Source organism: Netta rufina, assembly GCF_964035555.1.
Source record: "Netta rufina genome assembly, chromosome: 7".
Taxonomy (NCBI): Eukaryota; Metazoa; Chordata; class Aves; order Anseriformes; family Anatidae; genus Netta; species Netta rufina.
This window is the reverse complement of record NC_140130.1, coordinates 11,876,909-11,893,723: the sequence shown is the minus strand read 5'-3', so window position 1 is coordinate 11,893,723 and position 16,815 is coordinate 11,876,909. Positions and strand designations below refer to the sequence as shown.

General features: G+C 38.2%; 1 protein-coding gene across 4 annotated transcripts in view; it reads left to right on the top strand.

The window, feature by feature from the left end:
• CSGALNACT2 (chondroitin sulfate N-acetylgalactosaminyltransferase 2) overlaps positions 1-15,741 on the top strand; it is a 31,231-nt gene extending 15,490 nt beyond the window's left edge. For all 4 annotated transcript variants that reach the window (XM_084290656.1, XM_084290657.1, XM_084290658.1 and 1 more), the window contains 7 exons: positions 786-2,022; positions 7,519-7,735; positions 8,256-8,357; positions 9,995-10,173; positions 11,722-11,816; positions 13,201-13,282; positions 14,426-15,741. In XM_084290656.1, coding sequence (XP_084146782.1) covers positions 1,365-2,022; positions 7,519-7,735; positions 8,256-8,357; positions 9,995-10,173; positions 11,722-11,816; positions 13,201-13,282; positions 14,426-14,718 — 1,626 coding nt within the window. In that variant the 5' untranslated portion in view covers positions 786-1,364 and the 3' untranslated portion in view covers positions 14,719-15,741. The remainder of the gene's footprint in view (positions 1-785; positions 2,023-7,518; positions 7,736-8,255; positions 8,358-9,994; positions 10,174-11,721; positions 11,817-13,200; positions 13,283-14,425) is intronic.
• Positions 15,742-16,815: the final 1,074 nt, after the last annotated feature.

Genomic DNA, 16,815 nt, shown 5'->3' with positions numbered 1-16,815 from the left:
TTTGTTGTTTCTTTAAACTGTTACTGAAATAGGCCCATGAACCATTTTGCTGACTGTCATTTTGGATATCCTCCTCTTACCTAACTGTGACCTTTTCATGGGTCTTCAGTTCATAATCTGCTCAGTCAATACTGGAGGGAGATGACCAGTTCAAACTGTCAGTGCCTCTTTACTCAGCCTATCCAAACTGAAAGGTAGAAATGTTAGTGATCTGCTTGTCTGAGGCTCCCTTTCCTCACTTGGGAATCTAGATTTGAAATCCGAATTCTGCTCTGTGTACTACTCTGAAATGTGATTTCTGCCAACTTCATAGTTTAAGTCTGCAATACTTTATTAATATGTGAATAAGTATTCTCTAAAATACATTTACTGACGTAAAAGCAAATAGAAAGGCAAACTTCTGCCTCAAAATATTTTTTTGTATTTTTATTTAGAGGGGTAAGAAGAGTATGCTCCCTTGTGTTTTTTCTTCCCACAGTGTGAGGGGGGAAAAAAGGAGTGGGGGAATTAAAATAATGAGACTAGAAGAACCATTACTGCTTTAGCTAGCTCATAGCTAGTTACATGTATGTGAAAAATCCACTTCATTGGGCTGTTTCTACTGTTGTTTTCCAGACCCTGTGTCAAAGGGGATCACTTGGTATTACAATGGAAAGAATTTTTTTCCTTTTTTCCCACCCTTTCCCACTGTTATCCTTTGCACCCATATGTTAAACTTTGATCATGTATTTTTGAAATGACCAGCTGCTTTGTAGTTCTAATATACAACTTTCTTTTAATTTTAGGTTTTGTCTTCAATTTGCTGACTCAAACCACAGATTCCAAGGAAAGGAAGGAGAAATGGAATAAAATACTGGAGTGCCAGGGGAAAATGTCAGACTAGCCAATGACAATTACTGTTGCTAAACAGTAGACTGTTCTCACAGTGGGAAAATGAGATGCTGTCAATTCAAAGTTTATAAAAATGACTTTTGCAGACTTCGCTTGCTGAATTTCAAGTAGGCTAAAAACCCTTTAAGTGTTTCTGTTAGGAAATGGGAATATGATTCCTTGCTGGTGTCTTCCTCCTTCCCCCCACTTTGCATTTCTTTTTGTCTGGGGTAGGAAATCCTAGACAAATTGCATGGAGTCAACCAAACATACAGTTGATGGTCATGGCTGATGCAGGAACTTCAGATTTGTATCTCTGCTATGACACCTGATTAAGGAAGAGGTTGAAAACTGGTCATCTGCTACTTTGTCAGAGTAACAATTAAGGTCATGCTTTCTTCCATTTCCTGAGATTTGAATTCTGAGGTGATGCTCCCAAGAAGGCATGAGCAGATAACTTATGTTTTTTGTTTGGAAACGGAAATAACACAAGAATGCCCAGAAGAGGCTTAGTAATTCAAGCCAGGACTCGCTGGCTGTTAGTGGGCCTTGCCTTTCTATTCAGTTTGGTTTTGCTCATGTATTTGCTCGAGTGTACCCCACAAACAGATAATAATGGATCTCTACCTGGCATTATAGGTGAGAACATGGGTAAAGAGTACTATCAAGCTCTCTTGCAGGAACAGGAAGAGCATTATCAAAACCGAGCTACCAGTCTGAAACGTCAGATTGCCCAGTTAAAGCAAGAGCTTCAGGAGATGAGTGATAAATTGAAAACCCTGCAGGAAAAAAAGAGCCCCAAGGTCAATGGTATGAACTACCAGGGCACTAAAGAACAAGCATCGAATGATCTCCTAGAGTTTCTTCATTCCCAGATCGACAAAGCTGAGGTGAGCATGGGGGCCAAACTGCCTAGTGAATATGGCGTCGTTCCTTTTGAAAGCTTCACGTCCATGAAAGTATTCCAGTTGGAGATGGGGCTCACTCGGCATCCAGAAGAGAAACCTGTTAGAAAGGATAAAAGGGATGAGTTGGTGGAAGTCATTGAGGCTGGCCTAGAAGTTATCAATAATCCAGATGAAGAAGATGGTCAAGAAGAAGACGATGGAGTAGGAGACAGGCAGCTGTATAGCGAAAATGATTTTGTAGAAGGTACGTGTATTAGATGCTTTCCAGCCAGTTAACAGAATAATATCACAATGGGCAATTAATGATGTTTCTATTTTTATTTTTTACCTACTTGAAGATAGTCTTGAAACAGTAATTATACAGCAAGAACTCCTGTTTCCAGTGATGAGAAAAATACCTCTCCATTCTTGTTTTTTGAGTAGGTAACAAGATATTAATTTCAGAAGGTGGGTTTTTCAAAAGGAGGATATGGGGAAAGTTATATCTGCTTAAAATAGAGGCCTTTGTAACAGATTTTAGCTTAAGTCTGTGGTGCAACTGCATATGGTTTTGAATAACTGAAAGACTTGTGGAGAAGCTGATTGAATCTCTCTTGGTCCAGTATAGTTAAGCTACTTGGTTAAGAAGGTACAGGTTTTTTTTCTTTAAGTATCCATATACTGCCTTGAGTTAATACTTAGGCTTCTGACTTTCATCGAGTTGGCATACTCATGTTGGAAGGTAGATAAACATGGTAGCATTGTCAGCTGAAGAATGTGGTGCTCCGAAGAGACCCTTTGTGATACACTAGTCATGAGGTCTGTCAGGCTGTGCATCTTTGAACTGGGCTTACTGGGGAAAAGCATGTAATGAAGTTGCACTGAAGTGTGGGACTCTTAACAGCACTTGTTTCAGTTCTCTTGTGTTCTCATCAATTCTTCCAGTGCTTGTAAACTTAATTACACAACATACAAAAACAAATAGCATTTATGCTTTCAGCTCTTACTGGCATGCTTAAACACATTAGCAATAATTCCTGTACTAGTTGGCTTTCAAGGTTATAGTGTAATGCTGGTGGAGATGAGTGTTACCAAAAACTGCCCTAGTACCTGTTTTTTGTGTTTACAGTATTAAATACAGTTCATGCTGCCATAAAAAGGTTGGACTATGTTATAAATGAGGGAACATTACTCTAAAAGGGACTCTGGATATCAGCGGTACTGATGTCTGCACTATTAAGCAAACATGCTGGAGAAAGGTACCATTGGCCTTGAAATAATCGGTTCTTTCAGTCTAAGATGATGTAATTAGCCTGTAGTTCAGAAACAGTCTCTGCTTCTGACGGCTACTGTGTTTTAAGTTTAATGCCAAGCTCTTTGTTCAGGAAGGTGGGGCTGGATATAGAATCTACTTCACTCTCCGTATAACACAGCCAGTGCAGTGTTAGACTCTTACTAGGGCTTTTATTTGAAACTATTTTGTCTGGGAATTATTCTTGCAGTGTCTTATTTTTAAGCGTGCAGCTGCTATTCCTTTGTTTCAGATAATACATAGTCTCTAGTGGATTTTTAACCAGTACTGAAATAGATGTTCACTTCAGTTAGGGTACTACATTACATGGTTGGAGATGCAAAAAGCAAGCAGATGTAGGACCTTTGAATTGTACTTTATACCTTTGTCTCTGTTCATACCAGTATATTTATCACTTTTCTTGGAAATTGAACTAGCTTCCTGTTGTTCTAAAGGCAGTCTCTTCAAGCATAGGTTATTGCATATATTTTCTACAGTTAGTGTACTTAAATGAAAATATTTTCATGCTGTAGCTCATAGGTGCGTTAGCAGCTAGCTATAGTGATATATACCACTGTACTGTTTCAGATAAGCTGTGGGCTGTGTGGGTGTTCAGTGTCTGTGTATGTGAAAATACTACTAGCTGATCTCAACACTGGGCCAGGAAAACAAAAGCTTCTGAATTGCGTTATCCATTTGAAAACATAGAGATAAGAAAAGGAACCAGCTGGTGGCAGATCCTACGGGTCCCTCACACTATAGAGCTGTGACCAATGCTCTTCTGTTACTTATGGCATCTGATAGAAGTCCAGGTAGACAGTTGCTGCCTTCCCATTTAGAAAATACTGCTGCCTTAAGCTATCATAAACTGCTTGGTTCAAATTTTGTTGCAGACTCAGTGTGTCAACTGAAGTTGTCACAACAATTTGTGTAAATGTGCAAAGAGCACAACTTAACAATGCTAATCCAGCAACTATTCCTTTAGAGACAGTTTGTTCAAGTTTATTTAAACAAATGATAAGTCATTTAAGTACTGTATTCTCATCCTATTTGCTGATAGGAATAATTTAAGATAAGTGATTTATGACTGAGACTAGAGTTTTATGCAATTTGTAACAGGAGGCTGAGAAACTGGATTATTTCTTGCTCTAGGACAAAAGAAAATGGACACTGCGTTAGTTAATACATAACCGTTGCATTTTAATGTAGGTGAGCTGATTGTACTTGAGTTTTGAGAAATACCTGCAAGGTTGAGAAACTTCAGCAAGTTTAGGCCAAAAAATAAAATACATGCTGATGGATGGTAACCTTTTTGCTGCTGTTTTCCCCTCCGTGCTTAGGCAGAGTTGCTATGAACACATGGCTATTGCCAAGCTTAGTGCAGTGACATGAAGTTTAAAAACAAAATAATAAAAGTTGCAAGTATGCATTGCAGCTATAGAGGTCCTTTCTGAACGTTTGAAATGATTTTTGCACAAAGCTCAACTGACTTGTTTGAGGGAAAAAACACTAAATTTCTCAGATCTATAGGGCTTTGTTTTTTCCATTGTTACCCTTTTTGCTTTGATCAAATGCAAAATGAAACTTCTAGAATTCTGATATTAACAAAGATCTGACCTTTAAAAAAAACACACTATTTCTGCAGCTGCTGTTTCAGAAACATTTTGATCTAAGTATTTTTCTTATTATTACTATTAAGTCTTTGAACTCTTGAGGGTATGAGAAAAACCAAGAGTACACTTATTCCCTTTATATGCAAAGCACCCCTAAAGAGGATGAAGTCGCAGTACACCCATGTTCACAAGTGAAGGGGTCTGCAACTACAAGCAATGAACCTAATTCCTGAATTGGGCATTCTAAGGTAGTGCTTAAAAATAGACAATTTGAGACCTATGTTTGAATATGGTTGAGAACAGGGTGTTAGTAAGATGGGGAGAGCATAATGGTATTGATTTGGTGCATCCCTTTTCTTCAGGTGCCTGTGGGATTTGAATCCTGAATAGTGATGCAAAACTAAGCCTTCATGGTCATCTGTTTTTGAGTGTTCAATCTGATGCATTCCGAAGAAACTAGTGAAGTTTATGTGGAGTGCTTAAAGAAGACTCTTCCATCAAGTAGCCACTTATAAATAGCCTTTGGAAAACAAGAGCTTTATCTTACTTTCAGAAGTTAATGAACACTTTGTTAGTATCTAATAAAGGTCTTGCTACCGAATGCTTGCCAGACTCGGAGTGCTGTTGTGGCCTGCTTTTCTTGTTTCTGTGTTTCTGGTTAGGACAGGGCCAAGGACAGAAATGGGCTTTTGATCTGAAACTCAAGGGAAGACTCCCTACACAATGTTCTCTGCAAGTAAAAGTTGTTTATCCCAGTGCTCTAAGCTGAAAGTTGAAACTCTTTGGGAATCCTTGTTACACTGAGCTGTTTGTTATACAAACAACCCCTTTAGTATATTGTAAGACCAGAAATAGGCCTGTACTCAGGGGCTGTCAACAAGTAACTTTAATACACAAAAAAACAAGACATGTGTCTTGCATTCCAGACAAATACCTGGTAGCTTTCTTCATAGATGTGAAACAAGTAAGGGTGTTTAAAGCAATGGAAGAACACCTTTTGGCTTTGGTTAACAATTGATCCCCCATATTCATAAGATTCGATTTGGTGAGAAACACAACTCTGTGAAGCTGATAAAGCTGCTTGGACCAGGAGAAGCAACTGTTTAAATACTTCTGCTTTTTATTTCTTTGCTTATAAAGCTCTGTTTTTGGATGGCAGCCAGAATGTTAGTTGGAAGGTGAGATAGTGTATTCATTTTTTTTAACACCCAGGACTGACTCATTATGTAATAAAAACTAAGTAGTAAACCAGATGTTGTTTTTCTGGCTGATCTCAGTTCTGACTTCTGTGCATGGAAGTTTTAATCCCGTAAAAATATTCACATTAGTAGATTGCCAAAGGAGGTTAGCTCATAGCAAGAGGAGTAACTCTAGGATCACATACTATTAAAAAAAAAAAGTGGAACTCATGAGATTCAGAAGTTAGGAATTTGATATTCTAGCAGTTGAATGCTAGAAAGGCAATGCTCAGAATTAGGCTTTCATTCGAGTCTTTGAAAAAATGCTGCTGTAACTTGATGAAGTTACTTTAATCTAGAAATTTTAATTCTGCCCTACACCAGCCTTCTGTTGTAGTGTGTCATGTAAGTTTATCCTTTAGATTAAATATAAGCTATTGGAAACTGCTTTTTTAAAAGCTTCACTTACTAGACATAATGTACTTCGCATCTTTATGTAGCTATTGGATGCTAGAAAAAGGTATATAATGTACAGAACTGAATTTTAACATGCAGGAATAGTGGTATAATGCTTTTGCTGCGTATCATGTGAGAATGTGATGTGAAAATACTGGTGCTTCAGCTGCTGCATAGCCAAGAGGCTGTTTTCCAGCTACATTGCTCAACTACTAGGCATAAAGGATTGGAGTGAAGTAAGACTGAGGGATTTGTGATCTCTCTGCTTCTAGTAGTCAACATTAGACTTTCCTTGTTCGTTAAACCTCCCTTTTTGCTACTTCCAATTAATGTTGACTTGAAACTGTCACATTTTTGTTCCGTGGTAAAATGTGTGTATTTTTACATAGCTCAGCTCAACGAGGAATAAATGTGGATTTGTGTCTTAAAGGAGTGTTTTTTTTTTTTTACAAACTTTGTACAGTTAGTTTGTAAGGTTAGAGAAGTTAGATTCAGTTACCATTTACTTTCAGTTGTAGCACCAGCTTCTGCTACACCCATCTCCCACAGTCCCTCTAGGGTAGTAACGGGCATTTCCTGTGAATTCTGCTTGTGCCCACAAGCACCTGCAAGAAAGCATTCTACAAAAAGCTGAAGGAGAGTTGTCTGATGGGAAGCTGAATAGGTCTGACAAAAATTACTGTTGAATAGGAATTTGTTATGAGACTGGTTGAATACAGAACAAAGGCAGCAGGAGAGGGAGTTGGTAAATGAAACTGGATTTGGTTTGGGGAGGGAAACGGGGGTGGAATAACAGATGAAGGTTTAGGGCAAGTCCTCTAGGCAGCTGAGAGGGAGGTAAAGGGAGCTGGGGGTGTAGAAGGAAGAAGTTGGGTAAGATTGTCTACATGTTGTGTGTGCAGTTCAGGGCCCCAATGTAGAAGAAGGATATAAAAATACTAGGATGCTTCTGAAGGAGGGCTCTGAGGAATTGGTAAAGTGCCATAAAACCTAATGTGATCTCTGAGAAACAGAGGGACACAGATTAATTAGGATTGTTTTTCATACATCTTTTAAGAAGAGGATGAGCATGATTTGTGTTATTTTAGCTTGTATTAGGAAAAAGCAGAAACTTATCCTCAAGAGTTTTATCTTTCACTTCATAGTTCTCAGGAAAAAGTGTTTCTGAAATAAAACTGCTGGCATCTTTGACTTCATAAATACTTGTGTGACTTACTCTTCAGGTTACTATCGTACTGAAAGAGATAAGGGGACACAGTATGAGCTGTTTTATAAGAAGATGGATGGCATGGAATACAGACATGTCACGTTGTTCCGACCTTTTGGACCCCTCATGAAAGTGAAGAGTGAAACGGTTGATATTTCTAGATCAATCATAAACATTATTGTACCTCTTGCTGGAAGAACTGAGGCATTTGCACAATTTATGCAGAACTTTAGGTAGGTGCATGAGATTATATGAGTGATGTTGGAGACTTAGTATTTTGTTTCATTTTCAGAATGAATTTGTGTTCTGATGGACTTGTGACAAAACTAATTGTGATGTTTTGTGCAGCTGCCTTGGTATGTTTGTCACTTCAACCAATTGTTTGGAGATGTTCATTCCAAAAGGAACTGAGAGCTTCTCAAACAGCACGCCTTTTAGAGTGAATGCCAGGGCCACTGTGAGCCTGGACTCACATGATGTTGAAAACTTTTTTCTTTTTATATGAGCTTTCAAGCTTCTGTTTATAAATAAGGTGTGATGGAGACGCATAGTATTGGAGCCTTCTGATTAAAATGAAAAGATGTGAAAAGTGAGGGAGATTTTTTTATTTTTTTTAGGTTTCTTCAGAAGCTATTTGAAGTCTGACCAGGATACTTAGATCTGCTAATACTTCTAAACACAATAGCTTTAAAATACCTGAAGTTTGTTGTGTTGCAAGTAATAACTAATACTGGCTTATGCTTGTGTTTATAGGGATGTGTGTATTCATCAGGATAAGCGTATCCACCTCACAGTGGTATATTTTGGACAAGATGGCTTATCAGAAGTGAAAAACATCCTGGAGTCTGTAGCTAGGTAAGTGTGTTGATACGCTGTTTGTCAATACAAATAATATTGATTGCCTTCTAAAATATGTTTCTAAAAAAGGTTGAAACAATAAAAAGAAGAATCTTAGTTTAAGGCTAAAAGGAAAAGTGAGCCTTATACAGTTTTTGTTTGGCATTTTACACCTGAAGTTGTGGGAGTCTCCTGAAAACTACTAAAAGTCATCTTAGATGCCAAAAAAGATTAACAGTAGTTGCTTGGAGGTTTCATTTTGATCAAAAAAAAAAAAAAAAACACCCTACAGGGGTAAACTTTGCCATGAGTATTCAGTCATGCTAATACTCTGATAGGATTTTAAATCCAGCTGAACTGGGTTCTGTGTGTTGATAGTTGTTTTACTGGAGAATTGATTTTATTTAATGACAAGGAAGAAAAATGATTGGCTTCTGTAACCAAGGGAGGTTGGTGGGCTGCTGAGTCTGTTAAAGGAGTTTAAGCTTTGCCCTCTGTTCTCTAGGTAATATGTAGTGAGTCTAGCACTTGCCCTCTGCTGTAAAAACAACTTGAAACCAAGTGTTTTTTATGACTGTCACAGCAAGTAGCATTACAGCAGCTTTGGTACAAAACTCTCCAATGTTGCTTTTTTGGCTCCAGGAACAGGTTTGTTTGCCCAACTAAACGACAGATACCTCACAATCAAACAACAACTCACCTTTGGTTTGGGCAATAGTGTCTGTAAGTTTTGAAGGAGTTCATGCTCTGCCTGAGCCCATGTTCTTAAGCCTGTAAGCCCATGACATTGGTTAGCCAGGAGTGGGCATGGACAGCTACGCTGCTGGCTTAAAATTTCATGGTCGGTAGATCTGGCATGCATGGAAATATTCCAGGAAGCAAAGAACGCTTTTGTCTTACTCCTGTAAAGCCTCCATGACACACAACTTGCTGACTGCTGCCTTCTGTTCCTGGGATACTTTCTGCCACCTGCTACGCTCCCTGTGAGACTTGATTTTCTCACAATAACATCTAGTCAGGCTTAGAGCTGCAAACTCATTGGGTCTTTATCATAATCCTCTTAGTGGTGCTACTGTTAAATATATTAATTCTATTCTTTGAGAATTATCCTCTAATGTCTCTGAATTAGACACTTTGCCTGAAGGTATTCCTCAGGTATATTTCCAACCTTCCTTGGCTACTATTCCTTTCTTCTACAGTGAGTACGTCCGTGTGTACTACTGGTGTGAAACAGTGAAGAAAGTCCAATTGACTGGATTATGGTGGCATAAAGATACAGCTGGCCTTTTGCCATGTGAGTTTGGTGTCAGGCTTCGTTCACCCTCCTCTCAGACTTGACGAAGGCTTCAGAGGAGCAGACAGTTATTGCCTGATGATTTTAATATCAATTGCCAGGCCTTTTTGATCTGTTTGAATTATTAATTGCAAAGTGAAGTTCTGGAATAATATTGAGGTGAATCTCTTTGCAATGTCTAAACTCTGGTACTTGAAATAGACAACAAAGGGGAACTGATATTTTTTTCTCATCCTGATGATATAATGGGACGTTAAAAAGCTTCCGGAGTGGCACCACTGTAAAATGCTGAAGAAGTATAAATAGTCCCTTCCGCTCCACACATGGATTTATTTTGGGTTTGGCTCTGTTTTTCTTCTAGAGAAACTAACTTCCACAATTACACACTCGTCTCTTTAAATGAGGAATTTAACCGTGGCCGGGGACTTGACATGGGTGCCAGAGCCTGGGAAAAGGGCGAGGTCCTGATGTTCTTCTGTGATGTTGATGTTTATTTCACAGCTGAATTCCTCAACAGTTGTCGCTTAAATGCTGAGCCTGGTATGTTCCTTTAAAGTTGCTGAAATTGAGTCATGTATTCTTGTTTGGCTTAAACTGATCTGAGTTGTGTATACAGAAGGCTAATCTTGGTGGTGGAGTTCATTAATCCAGTGTACCTAGGAAAATGAAATATACTATGTGCACAAAATAAAATAGTATTTAGACTGAAAAATGACTTCTGTCCAATTGTAACTAGTCTTAAGAACCTGCATTTCTGCACAATAGGTACAGTTTTAACATTCTCTTAAGATTGGGAAGTCTAAAAAAGCTGTACAGCTTAATTGTTTTAACAAACTGTAAACTTGTGTAGCAAATCTCAGTGCAGCACTTCTTACAGCAGGTGACTTGTTGCAACAAAATCTCTAATGAACAAGTTTGTTTTACATGTTCTCACACTTGCAATTGCGTGGCTAAGATTCATCACAGGAATTGTTTTCAGTAGAGCTAAAAAAAATAAATGTGCTCCTTACAGAGATCGAGCTAGGGTCCTATATTTTCTTCCCAAGCTCAGAGTTCTTCTGACCATTTTATTCAAGCTTATGAAACTTACTTGTACAAGATTGTGTAACAGTGGATAAAGCTTTCTTGAGTTAACAAGCGTGCTAGTTAAGGCCTTCTTTTGTCAAACACTTGTTTTATTCCTTAATGCATACTCTTATTCCAGATTTGTTGCAGCCAGGAAACTTTCTCCAAATGCCAAAACAAATTCTCCAAATTCAAATTAGTTCATTTTGAATTAATATATATTTTTCTTCACATAATAAACAGACAGACTGCTGTAAGGCAGATATTTTGGTTCTGTTTATTTTTCTATTATTTGTCTCTGCACTTCATGAAGTGAGTTGTGTATGTAATTGGAAAAACTTTAGAAGATGAGTGTTTTGTGAGCTTGTACAAGGAAGAGTTTGAGGGACTGCTTGGCAATTCATGCTGACAGTTTGTCTCCTTTGCTTCAAGTGAGATCTGGAAACACTTGACATATGTTCCAAGCTTATACACAAATCAAGGTACTGAGTTTTCTCATGGGCTATCGCTGATGCATTTGCACTACTGGCATAGCAAGAACATTATCAGGCTTCTGGAACAGGCACAGAACTGATGTCACAGTATAATGAGGGTATTCAAGGTGCTTTATGCTCTTGCTGGGCATCCTGGATGTACATACCTTTCTGCATCTGGAAGGAGGCAAGGCTGTAAAACTTAAGCTATGCGAGTGTTTACTTGGACTTGGGTATTCTTGTTGCTTTTCTGGTTAACATTGTTGCAGGGGTTTTTCCACTGTCTTCTAATGTCATATCAGTATATACAAATATAATGTGGATATATGTAAAACTGTATATGAATATATATGCTTAAGAATTATGTATTCCGCTCTGGCCCACAAGGTGCTATGGCTTAACTGAATGGAAAATCCAAGTGGTTAGACCTTTTATTTGTTTTCATTAGGTGGCTAATAACTATTACTTCAGTTAGAGACTAGTTTCTAGTTTCCTCTTTCCTTCAGAAAGGATGCCTGCAGTGAGTAACAACTTCCTTTTTGAATCCTAGGGAAAAAGGTTTTTTATCCAGTGGTATTCAGCCTCTATAATCCTGCCATTGTCTATGCCAACCAAGATATACCACCCCCTGTAGAACAACAGTTGGTAAGTAGTGTGACTTACTCAGAATACAACTAGTTGTGCTTTGTATTAAAAGAGAATTAATTGTAACTTAATGGTTTTATGTGGGATATCATGTAACTTTTGGCAGTGTATATGTAAACACTCTTCTCCCTTATAGGCAAAGCAGTTTCGAAGACCAACTTAAACAGTACCAAATTCATTCATAAATAAGCCTGGAGTTCTTTTTAAATTTAAAAAATGTCCAGCTAAACAAATGAAGTTGGTAGTTCTTAGTCAGTTCTTAATCTATTGCTTAATTCTGAATTCTGGGTTGGAAAGCCAATATTTTAGGAGGATGGGAAATAACATGGCAGCAACAGTGATCCTGTGTTCCATCAAACAGTAAGTGAAAGGAGAAGACTATGAACACTGCTTGATAAGCTTCTCTAAATGTAGACTTCTGAACCACCATTTAGGTAGTTAGCAAAGGAAGTGTGCCATGTAACTCAAGGTAGGAAAAGGTGTCAGTGGCTTTTTTTCAGACTGTATGCAGCTGTACTCTGCAAATTATTTTTCTTTGCTATCCAAATCTACAAAATTGGGTGCTATACCATTAATTTTTTTTTGAATTAGAAATGCTACTTTACTTCTAGGGGAACTCTTAGGCAAAATAAAAAAGCAAACTCAAACATTCAATAGAATGGATTTAAGGATAATTTGGAAGATAATTTTGAGTCTTTGTTGGAAAGGCCACACTGAATATCCAGAAGTACACTCTTTAAAGAGGCTGTGTAAGTGAAATTGGGGTTTAGCCGCTGGGACTGAAGTAATAAGTTCAAAGGAGCAAAAGCAAAAAGCAATGCAGTTACTAAACAATTCTCTCTCCCTTCCCTGCAAGTTCTTTGCTAGAATGCTGTAGGAGGGATGCTTTTGCATATGGCCTCAGGTAGTCACAGCTGAGAGAGAAGTGAACTTTTTGCCTGAAGGCCAAGCTATTGGCGTATTTGAATCCAACAGTTTTATGGTTGTTGACTTAATAAAGCGTATTTTTCTTATTGTATCTGAATAAGGAGAGGCAAATGTACTGTTAGAAACTGGGTAGGAACTGTATTACTAAGAACAGATGACTTTGCAATAAGCTATCAAAAATGTAATGATTGGTCTGAGTAGATGACAGAAAACAGACGTGGTGTTGCTGAAAGGTAAAAGTGCTAACTTCAAAAGGAGTAAGTACTTGAAGCCAAATGGAAAAGGGCAAAGTGAGCAAGTAATTAGAAAGGCCACGTGCAATATGTCACAGAAATACTGGAAATGTTATATGCTGTATCCTGCATTGAGCAAATGATCAGAAGAGTACTAAACCAAGTGAAATATATGTCCTTGGGTGTATCTTGCATTTCAAAAAACTATTGTTTTAAAATTGTAGGTACACAAAAAGGATTCCGGCTTCTGGAGGGATTTTGGCTTTGGGATGACTTGTCAATACCGGACAGACTTCCTGACTGTTGGTAAGATGAAACTATATCATAAAAAGTGTGGAGAGGTGTTCAAAAGATATTCCCTGTGTACCCTGTTATCTAACTACAGTGAAGTAATGTTTTAATTTTTATTTTTCCCAAGTCCAACTTGCTGATTACCAAGTTGGATGAACAAATGAAATCATTTTTTTGTAATTTTTGATGTCCCCTCTGACGAGTATTTGTTAAAAGCTACAGTATTTGTTAGCATTAGCAAAACTTACTCTTCCATTTTTCATATTGTGACTGTCTGGAGCAAATGAACAATTTAAGAAACATGTTCCTCAAACTGCTAACAGAAAAAGAAACATTGAAATTCTTTCTCTCAAATAAGCTTGAAAGTTTAATATAGTTGTTCCAATCCAAGGCTTTACAAATATGCTTTGGCACCCTCTTGTGGCATGTTACTAAAAAAGAACAACTTGATATACTTAAATTTGGAAGATGCTCTCACAGATGATCTGCCAGAAGGTATAATGATATAGCTCATGTGCCTATATGATGATTTGAATGAATGCAGGCTGCTTTTCAATAGCAGACGTACTGCCTGGCATCTGTATGCTATATGCTAAATTAAGACCTCAATTCTAGAGTTTTGAATCTATACCTAAATCTAAACTGATACTCATTATGGCCCTGGGAAGGCAAGAGAGACCTTAAAATGGTGCAATAGATTCCTCTTCTTAATCGAGCTTTTTGAGTTGTGACCTATGGAGTAATTGCTGACACTTCTAGAGAGGGCTTTTCATGTGGTACATGACTGCCTCATTTTCCAGCTGCTAAAATCCATTATGATTGCTAAAAACACAAAAGCATACCCAGTATGGTTTGCCTACAGTTTCTTGCAGCTGTCACATGGGGTGTCATGCATAATGTGATTTAGATGCTCTCTTGTAAGAGACCCTCTGAAGCCAGCAGTGCATGATCTATGTCCTGGACAGCTTTCACTGTAGAAGATGTGGAATGCTTGAAGCTCCTCCCCCTCAATTTGACATGCTTTGGCATGCAGTAGTTAAACTGAATTGCTTCAGAATATCTGGTGTGGCATATATTGTCTAATATTTTACGTGAGGAGTCCTTTTTACCTTGGATCTACCTTGTATGCCAACATGCTTTCTGATGCTGTTTTTATAGGAGGTTTTGACTTGGAAGTAAAAGGCTGGGGCGGTGAGGACGTTCACCTTTACAGAAAGTACTTGCATGGTGACCTTATTGTGATCAGGACACCAGTCCCTGGTCTGTTCCACCTCTGGCACGAGAAGCATTGTGCAGATGAACTTACTCCAGAGCAGTATCGCATGTGTATCCAGTCCAAAGCCATGAATGAAGCCTCTCACTCGCACCTTGGGATGCTGGTCTTCAGGGAAGAGATTGAGACTCACCTCCGTAAACAGGCTTACAGGACTAACAGCGAAGCAGTGGGATAAACGGAGCCCTGTGACAGGGCAAAACTGATGACTTCACGTTCACAATGAACCAGCATCATTTTACAGCCTTAATGCAGCTTAAAAATGCAGTGCCTCTTTTTCAGTGAAGAAGAGTTTAGGGTTTTTGGTTCTTGTGTGTTTTTTTTTTTTTTCCTGAGTAACTCTGACTGATGTACTATTACCTACATATCTTGCAAGTTGAAGCACCTCAAATAAGAAATAGGAAAGCATATGTAGTTCAAGGAAAGTGTCTTCAGTGCTGATTGGAGAGATCAGTGGAATGTACAACTCAACTCTTCTCCACGTGGTACACTTTGATTCTTAAATTTGTTATTTTAAGAATTGAGTCTTGTGCTAAGTGTTCTCAGTCTGTATGGCTCACTGCACTGTGATGTTAGAAGGCTATTATACTTACACTCCACTGTGGAAATGAGGTGTGAAAAAGAATCTTGCTGTAGAAGATGTACAGGATATGCTAATTGGTACGTGGTCTGTTAAGGCTGACTTCACGGCAGTAGCTTGATGATGCATTTGCTGTATTAACAGACATGCACATTGTTGAATACAAAGAAATTCATGTGAAAGGGTGGGGGAATGATAATGTTAAGTGGAATTTTAGAGCATTTAATATGATTTCACACTGCAAAAGACACCACCACCTTATCTTGGTGATGGATCAAAGAAGTTGGGAATGTTCCAGTTGGGCATTTCTGCGTGTAGTCTTTTCCCACAGTGCATACTACATCATAGAATCCTTTCTGTGAACTGAGCTATGCTATTAAACATTTTTGTTTAAGGATTTTTGGCCCCACTCCTTATTCAGAAGGCCTGCTTGTGCATCTCTTCCTTTAAGCTGAGGAACCATCATTTCATTGCTATGTAAATTCATTAGAGACCCATTTGCTGTTATGCCAATGTCCCTTTCTTTCCCCCTGTCATTTTCCTGACATGTTTTTGGAAGCAAGTCACATACTCTTAGCTGTTTCACAGACTGGAAAAGCAAGTGCTGTTACAGTCTTTCTTCACATGATACTTTCTGTTCTACTGATTTATCCCAGTAGCCTTATTCTTCACTTTCTCAATTGTGTTTTTGTGTTGTTTTTTTTTTTTTTTGGGGGGGGGGGCAGGGGAAGAATGGAAGGGGTCAAGCATGCATGAACAGAATTATGCTGCGGTCTCATGAGTGTCTTGTACAATGGCACTACTACTTCCCTACTTCCCTTTTGGATATTCTGGGATGCATAAGCAGTTTAAATGCAGGCAGGTCACTTTTCTCCATGTTGTCTTATATACTACAATATGGCATGCCTCATTTTTAATACATTTGTTTTTAAAATTAATGGTGAGAATGCAAATTCAATGGTTATACCATTTGCATGGTCTCCACAGAATTTAGAAACTAGGCAAAAACCCTTCTCAAACCTTTTCAAACCAGGTAACTAAGTTTTGTTAATGAATTCAGTTTGCTTCAAGAATTCTGAAGGCAATTAAAAATTTAAATGGCTGATTTTTCTGAATAGCAGATATGCTGTGCAAATAGTTCCGGGCACTGATCCTTTTATATGTACATAAAATTTGCCTTTATGTAACTTATTGTGGAGAACAGTTTCCTGTATTGTACTTAGAGTGGTGAGAATGCATTGCAAGACTTCTTGCAACTGATTCTCTGTATAATAAATGGAATATCTGCATTTTAGAAATTGTTTTAAGCTATTTCTTTTCAAATAAATATTTATAATGTTTTACCAGGTAGATGACACACCAGATTGAAGTAATAGTATTTGCAATGAGAATTTTAACTAGTGCACTTCTGCAGCTCAAGTGAACATCTATCCTGACTAGATATAAAACTTACATATATGCCAGATGTTTTATTGTAAGATAAACATCTTGGTGGTGGGTCCTTACAGAACAAGGTACCAGTGAGGAAAAAAGTACTTAGGCATGATGACTTTTAGTAAGATTTAAGTGGGAACTTCTACTGAAACTCCAGCCCTTAACACTTAGCTAGTGTTGCCCTGGCTGTGCTGGTTCAAGAATAAGCATCAAAAATGCCTCTCACTACATCTCACTTCACACACACACACTGGCATGACT